The following is a 26,101-nucleotide window of genomic DNA, read 5'->3' on the forward strand; positions in this document are numbered from 1 at the left end:
GTTTTTGTTTAACTATACAAATTAAGTTAATAGTTTCAAAGGTTTAAAGGTAAGAGCTCAATTTATTATATTGTATATAGAAGACTCAAGTGTAGATTGTTCAATGCCAGCTTTAAACACATTGGCTACATCTTATTTTATAGGGCAGTTCACAAAATTCGAGGCAATGCTGATCATGCTATTTTCATAATTGGCTTCATTAGTTTTGACTTTGAGTCTTGGAGCGTAATCAATGATCTGAAATTCCACAAAAAAAGTTTCGATGCCCCCACCCTCCCACCCCAGAAATCAAAAGTCATCAGGCATAACCCCATGTCAGGCCTTTTGACGCAACTGTCACTTACACGAACAAAGCAGAATGAGAGAGGTTCGTCGGAGTGAATTTGGGAGGGGGTAGAACAGTGTAACACTGTGTATGAGGATGTGGGAGCGGGTGTCTGACTGTACCCCTGCTGAATAAGCGGCTGACATCTCCTCTGATAATTACACACACGCTGTGTTCCTCGTGACCCCGCATAATTAACACGCCGGAGGCAGGAAGAGAAACTTTGATGCCTGCTTTACTGATGAGTGCAGCTATACCCCGGTGCCTGTTGCTCCTCATTGAACCGTGCCGCGGTTCCCTTGTTTGGAGGCTTTCTCTGGTAAATGACATCGCAAACAGATCCCCTGCTGCGATTCTTGAGATGGAGACGGGGAACAAACCGCTCAAGGGCTGTCATTTGCACCTAATTAGTTTAGGCTAATATAGCTGGCTATTACAGCAGGACTTAACGCCACCTATTATTTACGGTTCTGTGGGGAATTATCTGGCAACATTTCACTGGCCAGATGACTGTTTAGCTTGGCGTCGTACTGTATTTGCTTGCAGGACAGTCCATATGTTGTAAGTGTGGCTTATATCACACCATTTGCGGTTGTTGTCGTTGAGCATTTAATCATGACGTTTAAATAGCCTTTACCACAGAGCACCATCCCATATTGTCGCATTAGCCGACTTCTGAGAACGGAGCAGATGAAAAATCATGTGTAGTTTTTTGTCATTCAGGCCTAGGCTATCAGGCCTAGACTGATCAGGCCTAGACTGATTCGATACTCAATTTGACAGGCTGTGAGTGCACAAGTCTGATCCGGCCGAGATGAAACCTTACATCTTTGCAGGCAACTTAACAAGAAAAGATTGGCCTAAAATACAAAGATGAAATCACAGATGTGTAGGCCTATAATGGTGGGCCTAAATTTGAAGATGGATATAGGCCCATTTTTATAGACCAAATGAAAATGAGAAACCTCAAGACCACGTTGAACTTCTCAGATAGTCAGTCAACCTGCATAAAAAAATATATGTTTTAAAGCAAACGTTTTAATTGACTGATCATTTGGTCATCAATTAGGCTAATTTATTTGATCATGGTTTTTATTTGTAAAGATTTCCTAATTCAGTTTGAATTTATAAAAGCTCATGTATCAGGATGAATGATAAATGAACAAAAAACTAATCATGACATAAATCAGACATATGCCTCATGATTCCTTTTCCATTAAACTAGCCCAATCACAGTTGCCTCAGCATCAGATGAATAGGAAGGAACCTACTGTATGTTTATTTATTATTTGCAAATATTCCAAAGGATTCTTTGGATTAAATTGTAAAATATGGATTTATGTAACTTGGTCTCTTATATCTCAAAACTAAAAGCACAGATCTGTTTCTACAAGGAATGAGAATTTCTTTAAGAGCACTAAAATCTGATCAAGCAGGAGCTATTCTGAAATCTTTTGAAGTGGATCTTTCCCACTCTCTGCATCAACTTTTGTTTGAATTAAACAACTCATATATTGCTAACATAAAGCATGAAATAGCCCATGACATTTTTTTAACTGTCGAGAACAGTATCTGTCCAATGTTTTTCCTTTCTTCAGAGATGTCGTTATTGTTTATCCCTTCAGCGGATAAAAGAGGTTAGTTTAGATGCCTCTTCTCCTTTTTAGAACCGTTACTGTCTCTGGCTTGTGGGGTTGCCCAGAGCTTTCCCAGAGTGCATGTGAGCGGATGTGTCTGACTGTGGATGTGCCTTCTGGCTGTAGTTAAAGATTTCTGGGTGCTGCTGAGGCATTAGGACGCATTGTATCTTCTTCTGTAAACACCACATGCTCTTTTAGTTTAAGACGTTATTATATTATAGCATTTCCACACCATGGTGAACACCATTTAGCTTAATTGTTGTACTCCAGTTGATTGGATCAGGTTTGAGAGCTGTTGATGACAAACATTTGATTTAGATGCCTGTGAGGTGACAGGATTGTGGCAATTCATTACATTTTTGGTGGTAATTCAAATAAAACAGTTTTCATCGTGCTCCAGGGAAGAAAAAAAAACTTACATGGTGTGTCAATTCTTAAATGACTGGAAAAGACACAAACAGAAAGGTGAAAAGTTTAACAATTATTCAAGCTGTTTGCTAGGTCGTGTTTTCAACCATGACATTTGGAAATACTTAATTGAATATCTTTGAGAAGATTAGTCTATTCGGGCTGATTTTGTGTCAGATTCTGCAGTGTGTTGTCAAATTCATCTGACCTGCAGCCATAAGCAAGACTTAACCAGGCTGGTATTTCTGCATATCTGACTAAAGCCAAAAGGGTCAGCAACATTCTTAATGATCTTGATTACAAAATACAGTATGTCACTTTCGGATGTAAGAACATTTAGGAACATTTAGGAACATTTAATGCAGAGTTGTATACAGTGTGCCAGACAGAGACAGCTTAGTTGATGTTGTTGAGCACTCAACCCATAGAACAGATTTCATTTCCACATATTAAGATGGTCTTTCCTTTTCTCTTTCACTTTCTTTCTTTCTTTCTTTCTTTCATTCTTCAAGTACGTTGTTTAATTGGTATCTTCTTTGATTGTCAGCTGTTAAAAAATTATTTTGGGGAGATTAATAGGATAATTCTTAATGCAATAGTGACATTATTCATTATCATCTATTAGATGTAACTGGTGTGTTTCATGTGAGATATGATATGAGTCAATTGAGAGCCCTCTTGTGTATTTAGCCGGTATTGCTCAATATTTGATCCAGACTCTGAGATGTAGTGTGATCCCCTATTAACTTACAACAATAGCTATTTAATGAATGATAACTGCTCTTTCCTGAGTTCTTGGTTATACATTGAACAGATTTGAGGCTGGACTATAAGTCATTATTATGAAATAAACAATGGAGAAATTGGAAAAGCACACATTTTTAATTCAATTTATCCATTAAGCCTCTTTTTAATCTAATAATGTAATATTTAAACCAAATTGGTTGGGAAGGAGATTTTTGTGCTCATTTTGATGGTGATTGATCGTACTACAAGAATCAACACTGGACACTCATATTTCATGGTCAGTATTGATGCTGAGTCCTCCTACATGGCCTAGTGATTGTCCAGCTTTGTCCAGGCTGGATTTAGCTCTCTCTGAGGTGCCAGGAGAAGACACCAGTTGCTGCCCACTTTCTCCTCCGGTTCGCTCTCTACATATCTCATCACCGGTCATGTGTTGCATCCCCATACCGTTGGAGCCACTCTTGTTTTTTTCTCTCAAAACATCCTTTAACGTCAGAGCAACTTCAGAGTTTCTTCAGACCTGTTGGATTGGATTTCTCCATTCTCTGCTTTCCATGAAGCGGGTCTGTCCCATCTCTGAGAACGTGACACATTGATGTCATCCTGGCAAGATTGTTGTGTATCTCATTCCCTTCCTTGCCTGCATTTCTGCAGATGTTGTTGCCATACAGTGTGTGTGTGTGTGTGTGTGTGTGTGTGTGTGTGTGTGTGTGTGTGTGTGTGTGTGTGTGTGTGTGTGTGTGTGTGTGTGTGTGTGTGTGTGTGTGTGTGTGTGTGTGCGTGCATGGAACGGGTAGGTCAGCAAGAGGGAGACGAGAGAGACTGGAGACGAGCCGGAGGAAGACGGAGGAGAAAGAGAGAAAAAAAAAAAACGAGTCACTTTCCAATCATGAGTTCTTCTCGGAACATTGAATTAAGCAGCGTGAAAGGGTGGGGGCCTCGGGGGGTCTGAGGGCGGCCACAGAGATGCCCGAATGAAAGGCCCCGTTGTTGGTGGCCAGGCTGGGGAGATGAAAGGGGAGAGGGAGATGGAGAGTTCGTCGGTGGCAACCCCCTCTCCCATCGCCTCCTCGCCCCGCGGCCCTCCCGCGCTGGGCCCATGTGAGCCCGGGTTCAAACACAGGGCCCCCAGCTGCTCCCACACAGCCTCTCCGAGCCAGCCACGCTCAGACACTCACAAAACCTATACACACCACAGCTGCACTTACATACATACAAACATATAGGGATGCAAATGTATGTTAATACACACAGATGAACATTATTCTCTTTGACACACACACACACAATCAGTGTAGATCAGTGTACACTCCCAAGAGAAAATCACATGTTTTTATTTAGGACAAACTCATATTGTTATGTCCATATGAATATGACCATCAACAGAGCAACGCTAAGCATGCTTGAATATACTGATGCTATACTATGATAGGTGATGTACGTTTTGCATAGTGCACAGAGACGTGCCCTGATAATGGGCCATCCACTCGTTGGTGTGCTGCTGCCGCATTTTCTCACGAACGCAGGTTTATGTCCACATTACCCTTCGCTATGCACCAGTAATTATAATGGAATCTTCTGGGTAATGGAGGCTTCATTTCGGCCCACTGGAAGCGCTTGTCTCCCCTGCTGACCGACTGCTGTGGCTCCAGAACGGTTGCAGACAAGCACTGACACAGTCTTGAGCAGAAATGACATCAGTCCTAGTGCATTCAAGCACAACAATGCTCTCGCTGTCCACGCTAGCACCAGAATGGGAAAAATGTGCTGTTACAGCAAGGCATTTATGAGGCTGATAGCATTTCCACACACCATCACTTCAGTGGGGGCATAATTATTGATTTAATTCGTTTTTGGAAAGCATCTTTATCAATGTCATTGAGTCTAGCATTTATTTTGAGTTACAAGTAAGTGGCAACAGCTTGGAAATTGAGTCGCAGTGGTGGTGGACAGAGGTGGTGTTGACATGTAACTTAGTATGAGAGAGAGAGAGACGTCTGGAGAGATAGCTAACTTGTTTGGGCTGCTTAGCGGCACACTTGATCCAACATTGCAGTGCATCAGTCAGACACAATCAAGGACACGTCTCATGGAATGGACTGGTTTCACATTTCATGTCATGGCAAATGTCTTTCTACATTATTATATTATATGAGTTGAGTTATGAGTTAACTGGAATTTAGTCTGTGTAATTGATGGAATAGAATGGCAAAGAGCCTTATACAGTTCTGCGCTGCGAGGTACACAAAAGGAAACACTTAGATATGCCTAGAAGCCGGGAAGTTTACTGGGGGTTTGCTAGGAAGAAATTCACAGTGATTGTGTGCATTACTAACAACATCTGACAAGTGTGGTGCCTGACATGACCAAAATGCTGCTTGGGGGACACAACAACAGCAGCAGCTGACAATAACAGCAGAATATTATGCAAAAGTCATAATCTCAGTCGTGAAATTTTAATGTTTTCGTTTTATCTAAGACAAGCCATTTCTACCCTTGTAGGCGTTTTCTTCCTCTCTGTTTTGCTGTTGTATTGTTTCCTTTGAGGAAAAAAAGAAACATTGTGTCAAGCAGGCGTTTCTGTTGCATGCCAAAATTCTAATGAATTGAGACTTTGAGTCTTTTTTGTGCTCATTGTTCTTTGAAGAAAATATACAAAGATGTTCCTCGCTGTTATTATCAACGGGTGATCTAGCATACCTGATTTCTCTTGGTGAATATGTAATCTAATTTAACTTGACCTAATTAACTATGTCAGACTTATAGAGCTCCCCATATTTGTTTCTTAAAAGATAAAGTTATGAATGAATGGGTGGCATCACTGAATATGCCATTTGCTCTGTCTGGAATCTCATTATAACCAGTCATATACTAATGTAGAAACATTCTTCCTTCTAGAGGGACTTGTGAGGAATTTCCATGTTATTTACTTTCACCTGAAAGGTGCAGGATTAAGAGTAAACTGGATATTTTAAAGAAGAATCCGCACACTTCAAGTCTTTGTGCACTGAGTGCTAGCTTTCGGTCGTTAGACCTTCATCAGGCAGAGTTTCACCTACAAATGTTTGACTCAAATGAGACGTTATTCAATTGAAATATGTTTGACCGGTGGGTGAGACACAGGGGCAGGTAAACAGGGAGGAGCGGCCCACATTCGCTCAGCTCAGCCTCCCCCTTCACCTGAAAGTATGTGGGGAATCTGAAACCGTATACGTGTGGTGTCTCACCTGAGAGGAGAGGAGAGGGGTAGGAGGGGGGGTCAGAGACCCACAGGAAACCAACGAGAGGGACAGCCACGGACAGAAAGCTGGTTTGGACCTGACTGGTATAGGCTTAGCATTACTGAATGGCAATAGAAGAAAAAGTTTAAACCACATAGACAGCCAAAAAAAGAATGGAGAAGATGAGTGAAAGAGAGATAGAGAGCAAGATAGATAGAGAGCAAGAGAGAGAGAGAGAGAGAGATGTCACTGCAGTCGCCCACAGCTGCAGAATTAATGGGTGAGCGGGGGTATTTTGGGGCACTTTAGGGCTGGAGGATAGATGAAGGAATGGGGGGACATGTCACAGACATGAATCACTGGGATCACAGAGCAACAAAGAGCAGGAAAAAGTGATGGAGGGTCGTCAGGATCTGTCAGGGAGCAGCGCTGAGCGGGACCACAACAGGAAGCCACCGGCCAGTCATGGACCCAAGGCAGAGAGAGACGGGTGAGGGGTGAAGACTAACAGGAAAGAAGACAAAAAAGAGAGAAAGAGAGGGAGATAGGGAGAGAGAGAGAGAGAGAGAGAGAGAGAGAGAGAGAGATGGAAAAGGGGTGAGTGATGGAGGCAAACCCAGCCCATAATTAGCACTGCAGTGGGCAGTTATGGGTCACACAATGAATCTCTGTTGACTACAGGCATTTCACAGCAGAAACAATGCACAATAGAATCACTATGGACCCCCCTCCCTCCCTCCCCACTACCACCACCCATAATGGCCATCATGTTGCCTCCTCCCCCACATCCCCCCTCTTTTTACCAGCCCACAAACCGAGCCCACCAACTAATAAAGCTGATAGCCTGGAGGCCTGGGGCTGTGAATTGGCTCCCCTGCCACCAAAACCTTTTTATCTGTCTGGTGAAATGTCCCAGCTCTTTTCCAAAGGTTAAAAAGTCTAACTTCAGCCCATTTTCAAAGATAGTATCAAAACATGGATTGTGTGAGTGCCCCTGTAAAATGTCGAAAGGAAAGGGTGGGGTGAGGGGGCAGGTTGTGTAGAACTGTATGGAGGAGAAAGGGGAAATGGCTTATTAAACCAAAATGGAGGATGATATTTTAACTTCATTAAAATTAAGTGGCCTGTGTGATTTAATTATGGAATAGGAGCTCAAAAAATGTAAGAGTTTATCCCTCTTTATTTTAAGAAAAGGGGTTTTTCCTGTCTCCGTAATGGTGATTTGGGCCTGTCCGACACAACGTTTTCCAATTTAGCCATCACGTGACTTCTGCAAGTTCCAGTTGTCTCTGCATGGGACCTTTGTGATAAGTCGTGTGTCAGCATTCTTCATATCACATACATTCTGGGTGACTTCTAAACATGTCACTTCATATTCAGCTCTAAATAAATATACGGTAAATTACAGCATATCAATAGAATGGTTATCCGGAATGATGCAACAACATCTGGAGCAGTGAACATTTTCTTGTTTTTGTTTTTGTTTTTGTTTGTTTTTTTGTAGTGGCACTCCATCAAAGTTGTATCAGCTTATACTATATTTGCAGAAATAAGACCACTTCATGTTTCCAGAGTCTCACAGTCAATTTTCCTATCTGTGGATCAATTCAACACAGGAAAATGTGATTATACTTTAGTAGTTCATTCATTCATTTTTTCTGCAATGTCTAAAAATGTCAGATTTGTTCTAAAGGGCAAAAAGTTTAAAAGTCATCATTTTGATCACACAATCTCTTGACTCATACATTACTATGCTTCCATGAGGTTCATAACAAATAATGATAAACAAAAACTGTAAATGTGGCTTCTTTTTCATTTGAAGCAATGCCTGATTATTAAGTAAAATACAACAGTTTACACACAAAAACTAAAGTTACAATATAATTTGGACTATTTATAACAACTTCACAGTCAGAAGACAAGGCTTGCAGGTTTTTCAGGATGTACACAATTGGTTCTGGTTCCTCTTTTTCTGTGAATCATCTGACCATCCTATGTCATTCCAGTTATCTGCAGAGATATTTTTAATAGTGACGGGAAAGTACAAAACACAATATGTCACTTCATATCTTGCTTTCAAGCGGTTCTATCCCCTGTAAGCACAGAACTCCCAATGGGTGGCTTCGTAACACTCATGTATCAGCTCGGAACAGCTAATTAAATGGAGTGCTCCATAACTATGTTTGGCGGGCAGACCATGTTTGAGAGGTTGACATGCAGCCTCACTTGTACTGAGCTACAGCAGTACTGCCTGCATGCTTTCTCTTATATATTTCCCTCATCTTCCCCATCTCACTCTTTGCTCTTGAAATGAGCTTGGGGTCTTCAGTGAAAGGTCACCAGATGTCAACTGTGACAGCTAAGATCAGAGCTTTCAGCCCCAACCCACGACCAGCCCTTTCTTTTCAACTTTTATCACCAACCTCAACTCTGTAGGCTACATTTAATGGGATGGTCTGCTCACAAACATCCTAGTTTTCAATAAGTCAAGAAAACATGCTAAAATGCACACGCATACACACATGCATGCACACATACACGCAAAATATTTCCAAATGTTTCCAAAGTATTTGGACCATTTGTTTTAGTACATTTGTGTTCATCATGGTAAACCAACTATATCCAGTATTGTGAATGAAATTACTTTACTCCCCATAACATACAAACCCAGGTGATAAAGATGTGGGTAAAAGACTGGAACATCAAAAGACAAGTTACATATCTCATTAGTAACACAAAGCATCTAAAAAATTTGAATATCATGGAAAAGTATTTTTTTCCCCCTGGGATTTATTCTGAAAGGTGAAACTTTCATATAATCTGAATTCATTATACTGATGAAATATGTCAAGCCTTCTTTTTGTTTTAATCTTGATTATTCTGATGTTGATTATTACAGTTTACAGGAAAAACAAAAATCCAGAATCTCAAAATAGTAGAATAAAGAACGATACAAATATGTCGACCTGAGATGAGCTCCAATCAGCTATAATTAAGTCAAAACACCAGCAATGGTTTCCTGAGCCTTTAATCTCTTGGTCTATGCATGGCAATGGACTTTTCCTTGCTACATAATTCTTTTAGATGTACATGGAACCAAAGCCACACAATGATCCAGCACATTATTCACCGTTCCAAAGTAATGGGGATGTACTCATGCATTAGAGAGGCATACTACAGTTGGTGAAAAACCAATTGCTGCCAAACACTCGATATCACACATCAGGCTTTCACAGAGCTTTCAGCAGGCTCCATTTCTCCTATTATATGATTTAATCCAAGACTCCCCCATATCTGAAACATTAGTTGACCACTAGAGGGGGTATGTGCTCTAGAGGCCTGAGTGAGGGAAGAGGGGTAAAGCTTGATTCGAATGTCTGTAGAGCCATCTGGTGGCAACCAAAGGGACACCAGGTCAAATCACATGCCCGCTCATGGCCTCCCAGCTATCGTCATTATTTTCATACTGGAAGATATAACAGAAATAACATACTTTTGAAAACTTATGACAAGGCTTATGCAATCACTTATGATAGATTGCAATTTTGCTCTAAGCTTCTTTGTTCCCAGCCTACCTGAAACATAAAAACCTCTGTAAAATGGACACACGGAGGGATCTGTAGGCTAGCTTGTGTTTTGTTTCTGTTCAATGTGTGTGTAAATGTGTTACATAATGGATTCTGATTTGCATCACCCGAGGCGATGTTATCGATGGTGAAGCACTTTGTTCAAACTGACTGACCAATACAATTAGTCATTTCCATTGTCTTGTTCGTGCATATGCCAAAATGGACTCTGTAAAGGAAAATGGGGGAGACAACCAAGAGAGCCTAAAATTGGTTCCATTCAATTATAACTCATTATAATAAACTATTTTTGCTAATATTATATGGAATTTAATTAGGAGTATAGAAACATTTATTGACAGAGCACTAAGGGAAATGTGTGTTTACAAATGCAAGCCACCAAACAGTTTTTAAACATTCCCATATTAAATATTTATTGTCATATTTTATATCAGAGGATATAAGTACATAAGGAATAAAGTGCTTACAGGTATTTTGTAATCTTTCTTCAAGTCATACATTTTTTTTAAATTATTGCCGAGCCATTGTTGAGTAACTTTTGGTTTGAGGATGTTACTCCATGCATGGATTTCACTGGTACACTAATGGTCAAGTATTAAAGCAAGAAAACACCGTTTACATATTTCCTGAAAAAAAAGCGCAAAATAACGGTTTTAATTCATTTGTTTCATTCTTATCTAAAGGTTTAACGTTTAGTCCATGTCATTCGTCCATTGATTGGGAGATTGATCCTCCCTCTCCCTCCCCCCAAACAAAACATCAGAAACCAAGTCATAACAGATCAGATGTACAGTAGTAAGGTGGTATATGTGTAGTCAGCTCTTCAGTTTATACAAGTATTTTTGTTGTGAAATCATTTCTAATGCATGTTAACTTCTCTTGGTTGAAGCAAACACACTCCACTGCAGGCCACCAATATCTGATCAGAAAGGGAGACCAATAAAATAAATTAAAAAAAACAACCAAATAGATAAATACACAGCAAATACCTAACGTTTGTGTGTGTTAAAATGTTACGTTTTCAAATGAATTCTATAAGCCTTAGTACAGCTTAAATTTAAAATGGTTTTATACATGTTGAATTCTGGTCACTCACTCCAATACTGAAAAACATGTATTTTTTTCAGGTGCAAAAGCAAAAACGCAAAACTGATTCAAGAAATATAGAATATTAAAAATATCTGCCCAAAGAAAATTAATACAAGAAGTGAACTCAATGAGAAATGAGCATAACATGAGCCAAACCGATCTTGTCATTTTAACAGTAAAAAGCCTGTTTCCCCCAACAACCATTTTCATCAGTACAAAAATAATACAAAGCAAAACAAAATTCAGTCACAGACTGCATTACCCTCATCTGTCTAGACATGGCTGTGTCCAAATACATTCTTCAACAGAATTAGACTCCTTACTAAATACAGACATAGTAAAACATAGTAAAAACAATTACACATTGAGCAAAGACTTTAAAGTAATATGGACAAAATTGTTTTGATTGTGTTAATTAATCGGAAGTGTCCTGCCACTGTTTTTCCTCATCTGAACAAAGCTTTCACCTTCTTTCTTGAAATATCAAAAGGTTATCTTTCTTAAGTAATGTACCACTACAACGAATCTCTCTGACTGTGCCCAGCTGCTTTCAGATGGTTTGTTTTAGTTTTGTTTTAAACGCTCCCACATTACATAAACACATATGCATGTTGGCTTTCATCACCAGACACAAAATAACAGTGACCAGAAACATTTTGAGAGCTAAGTAGTTGCCATTAAAGAATAATCCCTGTAAAGAAAAAAAACATTCATTTCCAGGAAGACACTGTCAATGGTGTCAACCATGTTTTTTATATAATATCAAGAAATCAGAGATGCTCATTTAAATGTAGTCAGTCTGAAAGAAACACAACTGGAAAACAATGTCTATAGGCTTGTCGAATTGTTTTAGCTGTTAGAATCAGAAAACAATGCTCTCTTTCACTCTTTGTCTCTCATCTATATGATAAAAGTCCTGGTTGAAATGGTTGTTTTTGTCCTCTCACAGAAGGAGTGATTCATATCTTCTATCGTATGTCATGATCTCTCTTTTGCTTGTGCAGAACAAAACAAAGAAGATCAGAAAGAATTACTCCAAGCAAATGCCATAAATAGACCTTAATACAGTACTTACCAGCTGTGGAGACACAGCGTTTAGTATTGACAGATCAATGTCTTTTTAAAACTACCCTGAGTATCTTCTCTGAAGATCTACCTTCGAGTGCAATATGTCCTCATTTGGTTTTGTCTAACATTTCCTCCATATTCATGCCTTGGCGACTCATTTACCTTGCCCTTTAGGTGACTGAGTCATCGCCATGGCTGCCTACTTCCATCTCAGAACCACGTCTCTTCATCTAAGGTGGCTATTCACCTCTTCATATGAAGATGGATGAGACCGGGGAGGGCCAGTCTGTAATCATATCGTGGCTTCCTTCAACTGCGAAGTGAATCACTCCTAAAATTCAAGCATGTACTGTACACTGAAGAACTCAACAACTCAAGACAAGGTTTGTCTTTTCTGTTTGTCCTACAGTGTTGAGTAACAAGTTAAATGTGCAAACTGTCACAAGAGCTACCTCCTCACTCCTAAAAGTGGGGAGTTTGCTTTCTTATATTTTGAGTCTTGAGGTCAGGAAGATTTGTGTTTGGAATTGTAATTAGGGTAATTAGGGTAGGGTTAACTTTACCTGCTGTTGAGACCTCAGATTTCTGGCTCACTTTTGTATGTTACAGGATCAAGAGGAATGGAAGTCTGAAGAATGTCAAACTCTATCTGATTGACTGTGTCTAAAAGCGTGTTGTTGCCAGATGACGTTGATCCAGTCTCCTGGAACATCTTCTGGAAGTCTTTGGATATGGCAATCCTATCAGTCTCAGAGTCTACAACATCTATCTGCTTTGGCTGTTCGTCCTCCTCCTCCTCATCATCATCCTCCCCAGCAATGCAAAGGGCGATCTCGTTCTCGTAGCAGAAGGCGCTGGGGGAATGGGGCATCAGGCGGTTCTGGGTGGCCGCTAGGCTAACGCTAACGGGGGACGCGGAGCGGGAGGAGGCTGAGGAGCGGTGCTCCGCAGCCTCTGCAAGCTCCTTGGCGCTGCAATGTGGCGTGGAGGAAACCTCGTAGGTTTTGTGGAACCGTGCATAGTCCACCTGGTAGCGGTCTCGGTCCTCGAATATCACCGGCTCAAACCGGTGGCCCCAGAGGATCTCTTTGGACAGGTAAGAGCTGCGGCACTGGGTGGTCATGGCCGTGGCCTCGACCATGCCCTCCAGGATGACCACCACCTCGAACTCGTCTGACTCCAGGTCGGCCCGGCTCATGCCATAGAGCGGGCTGTCCTCATCGATTTCGTGGACTATCACAAGAGGCGACACGAGAAAAAGCCGGTCTATTCCCGTGTCATAGCCCACGTTGAGGTCAGTCTGCTCCAGAGGGATGAACTCCCCCTCGGCGGTCACGTAGGGCCTGATGAGCTGGGCCCGAACATGGGCCTCCACAATGTGGCTACGGCGCAGGTTTCCCACACGCCACATCAGGCACAGCTTGCCGTCGCGGAGGGAGATAACGGCGTTGTTGGAGAACATCAGCGTCTGGTTCCTCTTCTTAGGCCGCGCCATCTTTGCCATGATGGTACCGATCATGAAGGAGTCTATGATACAGCCCAATATGGACTGAACCACAACTGTGACAACAGCCACCGGGCACTCTTCGGTCACACAACGCCACCCATAGCCAATTGTGGTTTGTGTTTCAATGGAAAACAAAAAGGCCCCAACAAACCCTTCGACATGCAAGAGGCAGGGCTTCCACTCTCTCTGCTCAACAACCCTTCCCCCAACACCAGTCCCCAACCCACCCCCGACTCCTGGAGCGGAGACTATTCTCAGGTGCTCGTCAAAGTCTCCATGGGCCAAAGACACAAAGTAGAAGATCACTCCGAACACAAACCAGGAGATCAGGAATGTGGAGCAGAAGAGGAGGAACAGGTACCTCCAGCGGATGTCCACGCAGGTGGTGAAAATGTCCGCCAGGTAGCGGCGGGGCTTGTCGTCCATGTTGTTGAACACCACATTGCACTGGCCGTTCTTCTTGACGAAGCGGCTCCTGAGCTGGTTGGCACCGGTGGTCAGGATCTTGCCGTTGTAGGGACTCCCCATGCCTCGGCCACCCAGGCCCCCTCCCATCCCTAAGACATCCGATCCCCCTGGCGAGAGCAAGTTACGGCTCGGGGTGCTGCTACCATTGTGAAGCCCGAGGGTGGATATTTTTAGACCGTCCTCATCTGGCAGTACAATGCAGTACCTAGAGATACATACATTGAAGATACATTTAGAACAAAGTAGAGGAAGGGTGCAAACATAAAAGTGAACACTCTGGAGAACTGAAGAGGGTCACTGCACTGGTATAGGTTAGCAAAACAAAGGGGACAGATTTTGGAGGAGCAGTGTACATAATCGTCTTGGCCTCCTCGTGCATTCCAGCGCACCCTTCAAATGACACAAAAGACTATGCATAGCACGCTAGCTCTAAGGAGAAAGATAAAGTATGACTCATCCCCCCCCCCCCCTCACCAGGAGCTGAGAGGTAGTCTGCTACTTCACTCCATTACATTCAGTCTCTCCATCACAGAGAAAGAGAATGAGGAGGTAAACACAGACATCATTCAACCTCTTTTTTTGTTGTTGGCTTGACCCCATTCACTTTCACATAGACCTGAGCTACCTGCAAATACCCACAATGGCTACCTCTCTCTCACCTATCTCCTTTAGACGGGATTACTGTGGAAGGTGAGTTGTGTTTAGCTACATGGGAGGGATTGCGGTCAGCTCAGATTTAGGGATTATTTCTGAGCCGGGTCTCTTGATGCCCCGTCCCATCTCCTTCCACCCACCTCCCTTTCAGAGCACTCCATCATTTGGGGCCATTCTGATATGGGAGCCAAAATAAACCCATCACCACAACAAGCTCCTACCTTAGCTCTTGTGGGCAACATCACTTCCGCAAGATGATTCACACATGACACGGTTCAGCATGACACACAATTTTTCCATGCATGCGGAATTTTAGACTTTGATACTCAATTTTGCCGTGGCCACTTACCTGTCTGCCCGTGCCGTTCCCATGGCATTTGAGATCGGCCGGCTCCTAATGGACTGGGGAATGTGAAAATGTGTCTGTGTAGCTGATGCTGCAGTGCAGTCTACACCCAAAGATTGGGTATCGGCATTGTCACCACTTAACACCACATAGGCAGCCTTCTCTTAAGTGAACCCTGGGTAAACAGACAGGGAGAAAGGCCATAACCATCATTCCAGGCACAAGTCATGAAAAATCTTTCCTGAAATCTTTTAATTTTTGTATTCTAATCTCTGCATTTACAAATGCCATCAAAACCAGTCATCAACTGGAATGAATTATGTCACCCAAAGAATATTCAGTGCAAGTTATAAGACAAACAAAAGTTGTCATCTTTTCTGACCCAGTGGCTCACCAAGGTGGCTCCATTGTTGGTCAACATTACAGTCTAACTCGTGTTATCTTCACAATCATTCACTGGAGTATTTTAAGGTAATTCAAGGTGTAATTGAACAATGGAAATAAGGGTGGTTTCACATTGTTTTGTGTCACAAGGCTAAAAATAAAAGTAGTTGAAATTGAATTTGAAATGGATCTTCTTAGATATATGTATTTCCAATGCAATAGGTATGTTCGAGAGGAACAGATGTTGTTTTTCACCAACAGTATTTCTAAATATTTGTGAAGTGCTTGCCGTGATTGTGAAACTACCTACAGAACTGAAAAAGATTATTCTTTTAAATGTATAAAAGACTAGTGAAACACAACAAGGAAGGTCTGTAATTTGGACTGAACTGCACAAAAATTAAAAAATAAAAAGTTTGCCAATATTGTTCTTGTCCTGGTTTGTCAAGGATTTGCCAGCAGTTTGGTGATGTTTCTAGTCTGAGTTTCTGATCTCCATCAACATGGTGTGTCAGGAGTGAGTGAGTGAGTGTGTGTGTGTGTGTGTTTGTGTGTGTGTGTGTGTGTGTGAGAGAGAGAGAGAGAGAGAGAGAGAGAGAGAGAGAGAGAGAGAGAGAGAGAGAGAGAGTCTTCAACAATATATTGCAACAGTAAAATACAGTTGTCTGTTTGTTAAAGCAACATGTCCTTTATACTATCTACCAAACAGTCAGTCTCTGTTATGCAGATCTTTCATTATGCCTTTTACATATTATCTGTTCAATGACTGACTTGATCAAGTGGAACTGCAGATTCCCTGGAAACCAAAGACTTGAGACTGGAAAACCAAAGCAGTACACCAAGTAGGTAAATGTCCTCCTTAGTATTTGAGGCCAGACACTCTGGTGACACTCAGTGATAGCCCCTCACATGGACCGAGCAAAAATGAGCCTGCATGGTTTTCTCCATAAAGTAAAATAAAATATGATGTGTGTTCTGTATAATATGCATCGTATGTATGTTTGCAACATAGTGCTATTCAGCTGGGTCTATCAGTATAGCCGTTCAGTATATATCAGAACACTTAAAAGCATATGGGTGGTAATTTGCTAAAGGATGATCTTTTTTGGCATTAGGCTCCAGCTTGTTTTATGTAAGATGGAAGGAGACAGACTTGACACCATTCCAAATACTGTTCTCTCTCCTCGCAAAGTCCCCATGACCATCTGGTGTTGCTGTCTCACTATCATATCATATTTTAAATATTCATGTGTGATATTATGTTTAGGAGAGAGTTTCTGGGTTAGATGAGGTGAAGGTGACTGAAGTGACACAAATTTGCCCTGTATACAATACTGACATGGATACAGTATATGGATGCGTATGCCCAGAATACTTGTAATCTTTCATCTAAATTTAGCACTTAATTGGTGCATAGATATTTGTGTTGGGCTGAATTAGGCTGAATTGAAACAGCATTGTTCAAACTATTTCCTCTATAGGATTAGAGGAATTCTGCTGATGAAATTCTTACTTGTGCGAGTTAGTGTGTGAGACATTGCTTCAGCAGGTACTCTCATCAATCATACACCATACAATCACACACAGGACGTATAGTCCTTGATGTATAGATATAAGCCTATGGATGAGCTACAGATCTGCTAGAAATGCATTTTCAGATAGCGGCTCAAGGTTTCCCTTGTTGCATAATTTTATGCCCCAAACGAGAAAAAAAGAAATCCTTTCTTTTAATCCTTATATAATAGCAATTACATCTCATCTATCCTTGCATAGTATTAACATTTGTTACACAAATGTAGTTTTCTCTTCAATAAAGACAGCAGGCATTTTCTACCTGTGCTTGAACAGGGCAAGCTGACCTTTGCATGACTGTTACTGCATCATGATGTGTATCAAACATCTGTCAATTCCAGCAGCACAAAATGACCGTGGCACTGAGCCACAGTCTGTCAAAGATTGTGGAGCAAAGGGCAAATTGATGTGTTCAATAAACAACGCTTCAAACTTCTCTGGAACACCTGCTCCACAACAAGCATTGCCATGCATGCACAATGCTGACTTTGTGAACAATGCAGTTAATCCTTATAGTTGCATTATGCATATAATACTTCATACTAAATATTTTCAGAAAGAAAGGCTTGTCCAGTGATGCAAGGGTTTTTCATAAACTTGGCAGGAAACATTTGAAATATGATCATTTAAAGCTTCTCTTCATGTGGATGTGATGGAAAAGAGCTTGTTTCCTTGGCTCAGCACTTAATATTTCATCCAGTTTTAACCCACCCACCAAGCCCGTCATTGTCTCCTTGCGAATATTATTTCTCTCTTGAACAGAACAGGATATAACCATCCTGTAGAGAATTGGCGGGGTGTTAAGAGCTCTTTCCAAGTTGATTGTTTGTGGAGAGAACACTCAGAAGAGGAGACTCACATAGGTGCAGTGTTGTGAACTTGAACTCTAAGGTCATAAGCCAAAGGTTTATTTATGTGGAAGATATTTTAGCGTACGTTCTCCACTGACACATATCAATACTGAGATTTCTTGAAAACTCCACCGTAACCTTCACTGCTCTTCCGCTTCTCCCTGACGCACGGATTTCAGAATCTTCCTGTTTGTCCACTTAAAGTTCAACCAAATCATTTCACAAAAAAATCGAGCTAAACTTAACACACTTTTCCCAGTCTTCATCTGATTCAATCTGATCCAGCATGTGCACAATGTACTTCTATTCAAAAGCATGAACACATCACATGACCTCAGCTTCTGACCCTAAAATCAATACCTTGGGCCACAGCTCTCTTTGAGGGTACCTGGGGTCTCCAAGCCCACAGACATGACATGCAGTATCACAGGTGCTCACACTGAGCAGCAGGCACCAGGGGCAGTGAGTGGTTTCCATAGGAACCAGTTTCTGCTAGCCTGTGGCAGCCAACACACCGCGCACTGGAGTAAGTGCGCTGGAGTGGAGAAGGAGAGAGCCACTAGAGACACGTTTTAGGGGGGATGTGAGAGCTCTCCACCAGGTGAGTCAGAGGGAGAGAGAGAGAGAGAGAGAGAGAGAGAGAGAGAGAGAGAGAAGTCAACAGAATCAGTGGTGATTCACAAAGGCCTAATTATGCATGAAACAGGTGACAGTCATCAGAAGTCTGGGGGGAGGAGGGGGACAGGAATTGGGGTGGGGGGTAAGGGGGCAAAGGGGTCTGCTGTAATCCCAAAAAGTAGCCTTAGTAGATTTAACTGTTGGAAGTGAATGTCAGACGGAAGTCCAGTGAACCTTACACAACACAGAAACGACTAATCCTACCTCAGACTACAGTAGAAGACTTTCTCCCTGTCTCTCTCGCTGTCTGGGATGCTCAGACATAACAGTTCAACTGGTGTGTGTGTGTGTGTGTGTGTGTGTGTGTGTGTTTGTTTGTGTCAGTAATTGTGTGTGTGTGTGTGTGTGTGTGTGTGTGTGTGTGTGTGTGTGTGTGTGTGTGTGTGTGTGTGTGTCAGTAATTGTGTGTATGTGCTCCCATCTCATCTAAAACATGATGTCCAAAGCAGGTGACATCTTAAAATGTCTCCCTCAGTGTTGTGGGACAACAAACAGATGCCAGGTTCACCTAACTGCTAGTCAAGGTTTGGATCTGGATCAGATTTGTAGGGAACAAGCAGATATGCATTTGGTTTTGTGATGTTACATCTGCAGGGAATGACACCACATTGCTCTGATTAACAACAATAACTCTCTAGTTTTACCAATCGAATAATTCATCATAGGATAAACATGCAACTTACTTGTTTTAATAAATAAATGGCAAGGTGTATATTGGCCTTCATTCTGTTGCAATAAAGTTAGGACATGGCTTTGTTTGTGATTTCACCAACAATATTACAGCATGTGCTTGCATTGACAGACTTTTTAAGAGCACAGGTATGACTGCTTTACTCTGTGCTATTGCATGGGAAAGGGTATTTGTTTATGGGCTTAGGTGTTCTAAATACGGTTAGTCATCAGCATCGTCCTGTCTCATCCCTCATAAGTAGTAATTGATCAGGCCGTGCGTCATGGTTCAAGACCCACTTTTTCCAGTTGAGTCCTTTAATAAAGACATGTATCACAACACTGTTATTGATCGATAATTATCAACATTACATAACTGACAACGAGTAGGCTAGGCCTACTGACAACTTTATCAGTTGCTTTGAGAATAGACCATATAATATAACAATAACAAGTCTGTGCTCAAACATCCCTTGTCATGTTATTGTCGGTTCCCTGAGCTGTTCCATCATTCCGAACTGAAGAACACATTTAGTTTTTTTAGGCCACTAGCGCTCACCATTTTATCCTGGGGAACGGACTAACTTAGAGGCATGGCAAAGTTATGAAGTTGGTGCCCATCTTTTATTTTGAGGCAAATCCCTGTAAATCTGCCAGATGCTCAAGAACGCCAGGACGCTTGCGGCGCGGGGATTATGTTTTCGTTTCATTATTTACAACAACTTTTTGTGACACTCGCACGGTATACTGTATTCTGTCCATCTCGCACTCACCTGCAAATACCCTTGCTGCGTTTTGTTTTCAGACTTTCGTCCAAAGAAATAGCATAGCCTGATATGTATAGGATAGGCTATAGGCTATTCACAAGGCCACAACGCAAATGTATTGTAACAAACAGAAGTGGCTTTAATGTCATACGAAGTTGTAAAAAGGACAGTTCAAAACCGAATTTTAGTCACAGGCTATTGTAGCCTCAGATTGAAAACATAATTCCTCAACAGTGATGGAATTGGGAGCAATTCAGTGACCATATTAAAGCAGTAGTCAACAGGGAACCAACCATACATCTCTACTTTTTTAAAACTTGACCATGAATTTCCATAACCAGCCCCTTTCAGTAAATACAACATGCAAACTTACCTAGATGCGCGCTTTTGGATGCACTTTTTATTTTCCACTTTAATAAATAAAATCCACTTGCCGTTAATGTACAGTGTATCGAGCTGCTGCAACACTTTTCTCCATATACATCCTCGTTTTCATTTGGAACGAAAATCCTAGCGCCAGTCTTTCCGAAAACTTCAATACGAAAGTAATGAATTGCAGTATAGGCTATGCTGTATCTCCACGATTAGTTCCTCGCCGAAACTGCAACGACTTCTTCCCACAGTAATTAGTACCCGTGCGCACTCTCCTTGGCGGAATCCTGCGCTGATATTTGGAAATGCTGTGTCAATCGCGTCTCGACACGGCGTGGGTAGACCGGGAGGGAGGGGGGGATGCTTGTCACTTTGATTATGTTCTCCTCTCAGTGCGGTTGTGTGCCCGCATGAGTAGGTGTGTGCGCGGTGACGCATGCCTGCTATTGTAGTGGAATAATGGTCAATGTTTTGGCCTAGGTAGTCCAAGTCCTCGTGATAATTTACCCGAAGTAACCCGTTCCATGACTTCCATCAGGTTTTGAGTTATAACTGTCCAGATTAAGACAGTGTGAAGTTGAATGGGTGTATTTAACGAGGGCATTTTTTTATTATTATTATTACTATTATTTCTATTTTCAATAACCGTGTTCCTTCACCCTGCCACCAGTTGTCTATTTGGCTTCACACACCTCATCCTTTCGCGGACATTCCTTCTCGCCGACGACCTCGCTGCCAGCCAAATTCTCTCCCACAGCATGCAGAGACCATGTCAAAGCCAGTTAGCCTTCAAATGCAAACACCACTCTGCATCAACACTGAATGTGCAAGCTCCTGGGTACCCTGTGGGGGAAAGAACACAAAACCACAGCAAAGTTGTTCTCCAAGAACATCTTAATAGGTTGCTCATTCCTCGAGAGAAAGCGTTTTTTTTAAGTAGAAAGAAAACCAATTGAAATACTTTCATTAGTTGATTACTTAATAGTATAATAAAGTAAGCCAATGTACTTGTCAGCCAGCATGAAAATCTTTTCTCAAAGTATCTTAATAAATCATCCAGTTCTTGTTTTGTTCAATTCTTTGGTGAACTTTAGAAGTAATTTGGGTCAGCCTGGAACTGATAATTGTATTCCAGTGAAATGACAATGGACAGATAATTAGGTAAGATTACTTTCCCAGTGTAATTTTCTTCATAATGTTTATGCTCTCTCTCTCTCTCTCTCTCTCTCTCTCTGTGTGAATGCTGCAAATGTTGTGCTGCTAACAGTTTCTATGGAAACCATTCCTCTTTGCAAACCCTCTCCCCTTCTCACTGCCTCTAGTCTACATCCTAGGCAGCAGAGGGGACTTATTTCAAATGCTTTTTATTACTGTGAATGGTAGGTGGGAGTGTGTCTTTCTATAGTACACTTTCAGGCCACATGGTAGTTGGGTGGGTGGAAAGTCCTAGGAGAGATGGTGAAATGGGAAAAAAAGGTGATTGCAGGTTGGGGTACGAACTAGGATAATTCAAAATCAGTTGGTGGGTGGGGGGTAATGTGTGTGTATATTTGCACTATGGGATGGTTGCAAAAATAAACCGGGTGTTGTGGGCTCAAACAAGGAACTGATTGAGTCAAAAGTAAACCCTGAAGATGAAGGGAGGGTTTAATTAACAGCTAAGTCAACTCAAGCACATTGTTACGAGAAACTGTTCATGAGTCCAATACTTGAATATTCATTCTCACCAGAAGTAATTATTTTGATGGCATTTCTGTTTGAGAGGAGAAAAAAATGAGTCCCGCAGAAACACGATTCTTTGCAAGTCTCATCAGCAGACAGAGCAGGCACACAGAGGCACCTGTTTTCTCCACAGTAGTACAGTGTATGTCTGCATGACAAGAGGACAGTCAGGGGAGAAAGTGCAATGCAGATTCACATATAATTATGACTTATAAGACGTATACAGCACTGTTCAAAACAACAGCTCTGATGAAGCTGTGAGGCGTCTAAAGCACTGGCCCGTGAGAACCGTGACCCATAAGGAGGCTGAGAGGGCTGTGACTCGTCAGAGTTTGTTTTGTATTTATAGCCAGTAATCATCCCTGTATGCCGGATTAGTTCCCACAGCCTTCTGATATAGGTTGGCAGGTGGCAGCTCCCTCTCTTATAGATATGTATACTATGCAGCAATCTCATGTCTTTCTTCCAAAATGTCTCTGTCAGTCCAAATACACAGCCTTTCTTTCACATTCAGATACTTTGCTTTGAGCTCTGTTGATGTGACTGGTGACTCAGTGACGTGAGGAATAAAATCAAAAAATAAATAAAAAACTGATGGCGTCCCTGTCTTTGATATCAAACAATCATATTTACAGGTACACCTGTTAGTTGTAGCTGTAAGCTGTAATGTCAACTGTAAGTCCTAATGTAGTCATCTCACTGCTTCCTACTGTTGTATGGGAGCATCACAGACTTAGCCATCATTAAGATATCCACATTAAGATTTTCCATTTGCTCAAAGGCCAGTGACTTACGACACGGAGGAGGGACTGCAGGGAGTGGAATATGACACTGCAGGGCAGAGCACCAAAACCACCCGTGGGGGGGGGGGGGGGGGGTATGGGGGTGCAGCAGTGCCGTGGGCAGTGTGGTGGAGAGAGGTGGTTTTAGTGGTGAATCAGGAGCTTAAGAGGATTGCTGTGCTGGGTTAGTCAGCGGAAGATAGATGGGCATAAAGACGCAAGCTTGGAGGCTGATGCAGTGGACTGTAGACAACAGAGTTTGGGTGGATGTAGGTGTGTGTGTGTGTGTGTGTGTGTGTGTGTGTGTGTGTGTGTGCAAAAGGTGTTCAAAAGTGCCTTCTACAGGAGAAGGAATCTGAGATGCTACAGTCATAATGGTCAACAGCTTTGCACTTTGTGTAGTGGGATATGTTAGTTTGATGGAGGGAAAACATTGCAAATTACCTGAACATACCTCATAATCAGTAAAAAATACTGATGAAAAAGTCATCAGGTCAAACATCATCTCCCTCATCAAGGCATAATATTACAAACAGCAAGGGCAACACATCTTAACAAACTTACACAGGGCACTGAAGATGCAATAACACTACCCTCTAGTGTTCAGCACCAATCCTCACAGCCAAATTGCATTTACATTTTCATCACATCCATTCATTGGACACTTTTATCCAAGGCGACACACACATGTCAATTACATTATAAGTTGCCATTGTCACCCAGAGCAACTCCGGGATAAGTGCCTTGCTCAAGGGCACATCAGTGGAAGCCGGGTATCGAATCCACAACTTTCAGGCTACTGCATGCTAGCCCAGCTCCTTATTTCTAGAATGGGTAGGTAACTATTGGAACTATAGGCTAGCCAGTAAAGAAATGGATTGGAACTACACGCTAATACTAGTTAGACTAGGTGCTGAATCATTCAGGTAATGGTAATAAAGTTTTAAACTAAAGGACAGCTCTCAACAGTAGGCTACGGTTGTGTATCTTTAGACACAACTGTCCAAACGTCATGAAAGACGACATATACATATACACCCTTACACTCTTGCAAACTTGATCACTTATGACTGATGGGTTTAGGGCTTAGGGGAGCAATTGGGATTCAGTGTTACCAATCAGGGTAACACAGACTGTATCCCAATCGTTCCCATAAGCCCCTGGACGGAAACAGTGTTTCTGTTTTACGGCAACTGATGTTTTTTCAAGCCTACAGCCTCCCCTCAGATGACCCCGTGTTTCGCGTCACAACGCTATGAATTGTAGGTAGGCTAAAGGGCTCTATGCATGACTCCATTCTTACTACTGGACAATCCAGTTCCTGTTTACACTGTACACAGTAAGCTATGACAGACAATTACAGATTACATGGCTTGTCCGTTTTAACATAGTTGGCTATTGCTAGTTGAACAACATCGCTTAAATTATCTAGTTCAGTGACATCAGTTGCTTGATTAAGGTGAAGAATATTTCAAACCTTTTTCCCGTTTCCTGGAAGGAGTGGCACACATTTCACAAAGTCGGTCTAGCCTACATTACCATGGCAGTGAGACGGGGTCCTGAAGGCGTTATAGAAAATAGCAATGTTTTAATGTAAACAGGAAGTTGATATGCCAGTACAAGCAAATCCAAAATGGAGTCATGCATAGAGCCTATTCCCTTGGATTGGATGAAGAAAGGGCACAGAAAGGGTGCGAGCAATCCCTCAAGCACTTCACAATTTCACAGTGAACACCCTCACAAAGTTTGCAGTAAAGCTTGCGAGTGTGTGAGTGAGAGATTGGGATTTAGCCAATGTCAAACGTCAGGGGAATTGACATGCACAACAGCAGAGTGAAACGACAGGGAAGACGACATGTACATCACAGTCAAACTTCAGGAAAAATCTATATAATACAGCAGATTGAAACGACAGGGAAGTTGGCTTGACACAGACAGCTGTTTTGTAAAGGGAGTAATGACATAGGCTATAATGAATCTTTTGTCACATGCGTCGTTGCATAAACATTGACTGATGGCCCCAGCCGTGGTGCAATTGGCTGGGGCACCTGCACCGCACGTTGGGTTCGATTCCCGCCTCGTGGTCATTTCCAGATCCCACTCCAACTCTCTTTCCCACTCACTTCCTGTCTCTCTCTCTCTACTATCCTGTCTGATTAAAGGCATAAAAGCCCCCCAAAAATATACTTTAAGAAAAAAAACAAAAACTGATGTTGGGTTATCTTCAGTAGACATAAACAGACAACAAAATATTACACCACAGAAAAATAGAAATATTATCCACCAAATTAGTTATTGAATGGTGAAAATATTGATAAGTGGTAGGCTATCTTACTGTATCAATATTGAAGACAAATTAACTGAGAATTGCAAATTAGCCATATAACAACGGATAGAGGTCTTTCCCAGACATGACTTCCGATAAGGTGTTTACCTCTCTTTTGCCTCTGCTATAGGCCTAGGCTTAGTTGTCATATTGACAACAACATGATTAATACAGTAGGCCTAAGACATGTTACAACTAACAAAACAAAATGAATAATCCAAAATACTTTATGCCAGCCTGAACTGGTTGCCACAGTTTAAAGATTAGATCAGACCGGATCACTTAGGATGACTCGCACTTTGTCACAGTTATGTTGATTTAGATATTACATACTGCCCTACATCAAATATTACCATAAGGCTTTTTACCTTGAGGGATCAACTGACTCTGGCACTCCCTTTTTGTCAACCTGGCCTTAGAGGAGTCAGACTCGCTAGAAGTATTACCACGGAACATCTATAAAGAGCTATTGTTAGTCACAAGTTCTATTTTCTTTACAACTTTTAGCATGATATTTCACCATCCCCTTAGCCTGGTAGACAACGGACCACTTCTCAAATCTCAACTGAGATTGAGAGTGGGTCTGGGAGGTCTTCACAAGGACCTAGGTGAAGTTGGCACCCCATATGATGAAAACATGAATACAATTTTTGATTTGTTTCTGCATCATTTGTAAACGTTTGTTCAGGCAAAATAAAAATCTGTGCGCAAACCATCTTAAAGATATTAAACGTTTAGCTTGTTTAGTAACCTGGGGTCACTCAGCACCCCATTAACACCCAACTGACTTCAAAATAGTTGGAATCATTCATGCACATTTGTGCGGGCAAAACAAACATTTATGCATCGTTAAGAGTTATTTGCTTGGCAAGTGACGTCACCAAGCACCCCCCATATCGCACAAATGACTCCAAAATG

General features: G+C 41.8%; 1 protein-coding gene and 1 long non-coding RNA gene across 2 annotated transcripts in view; one reads left to right on the top strand and one right to left on the bottom strand.

Annotated features, from left to right (window-relative positions):
* Positions 1-12,755, top strand: part of LOC134076759 (uncharacterized) — a 19,994-nt gene extending 7,239 nt beyond the window's left edge. Inside the window, exons 2-3 of the long non-coding RNA XR_009938625.1 lie at positions 12,260-12,468; positions 12,695-12,755. This is a non-coding gene — a long non-coding RNA (uncharacterized LOC134076759). The remainder of the gene's footprint in view (positions 1-12,259; positions 12,469-12,694) is intronic.
* Positions 11,806-15,218, bottom strand: kcnj4 (potassium inwardly rectifying channel subfamily J member 4). Its single transcript, XM_062531965.1, has 2 exons — positions 15,064-15,218; positions 11,806-14,265 (listed from the first exon to the last, which is right to left on the bottom strand). The coding sequence occupies exons 1-2, from the start codon at positions 15,084-15,086 to the stop codon at positions 12,663-12,665; spliced, it is 1,626 nt and encodes a 541-aa protein (XP_062387949.1). The 5' UTR covers positions 15,087-15,218; the 3' UTR covers positions 11,806-12,662.
* Between the last annotated feature and the right edge of the window lie 10,883 nt (positions 15,219-26,101).

This window comes from Sardina pilchardus, chromosome 3, assembly GCF_963854185.1.
Source record: "Sardina pilchardus chromosome 3, fSarPil1.1, whole genome shotgun sequence".
In the NCBI taxonomy this organism is placed as follows: domain Eukaryota; kingdom Metazoa; phylum Chordata; class Actinopteri; order Clupeiformes; family Clupeidae; genus Sardina; species Sardina pilchardus.

What these genes read in the sequence shown, in the direction of transcription:
- kcnj4 (XM_062531965.1), bottom strand. Translation starts at nt 15,086, where the DNA reads ATGGGAACGGCACGGGCAGACAG. An exon ending in GGAACGGCACGGGCAGACAG is followed by an intron (nt 14,266 to 15,063) that starts GTAAGTGGCCAC and finishes ATGTATCTCTAG; the next exon opens with GTACTGCATTGTACTGCCAG.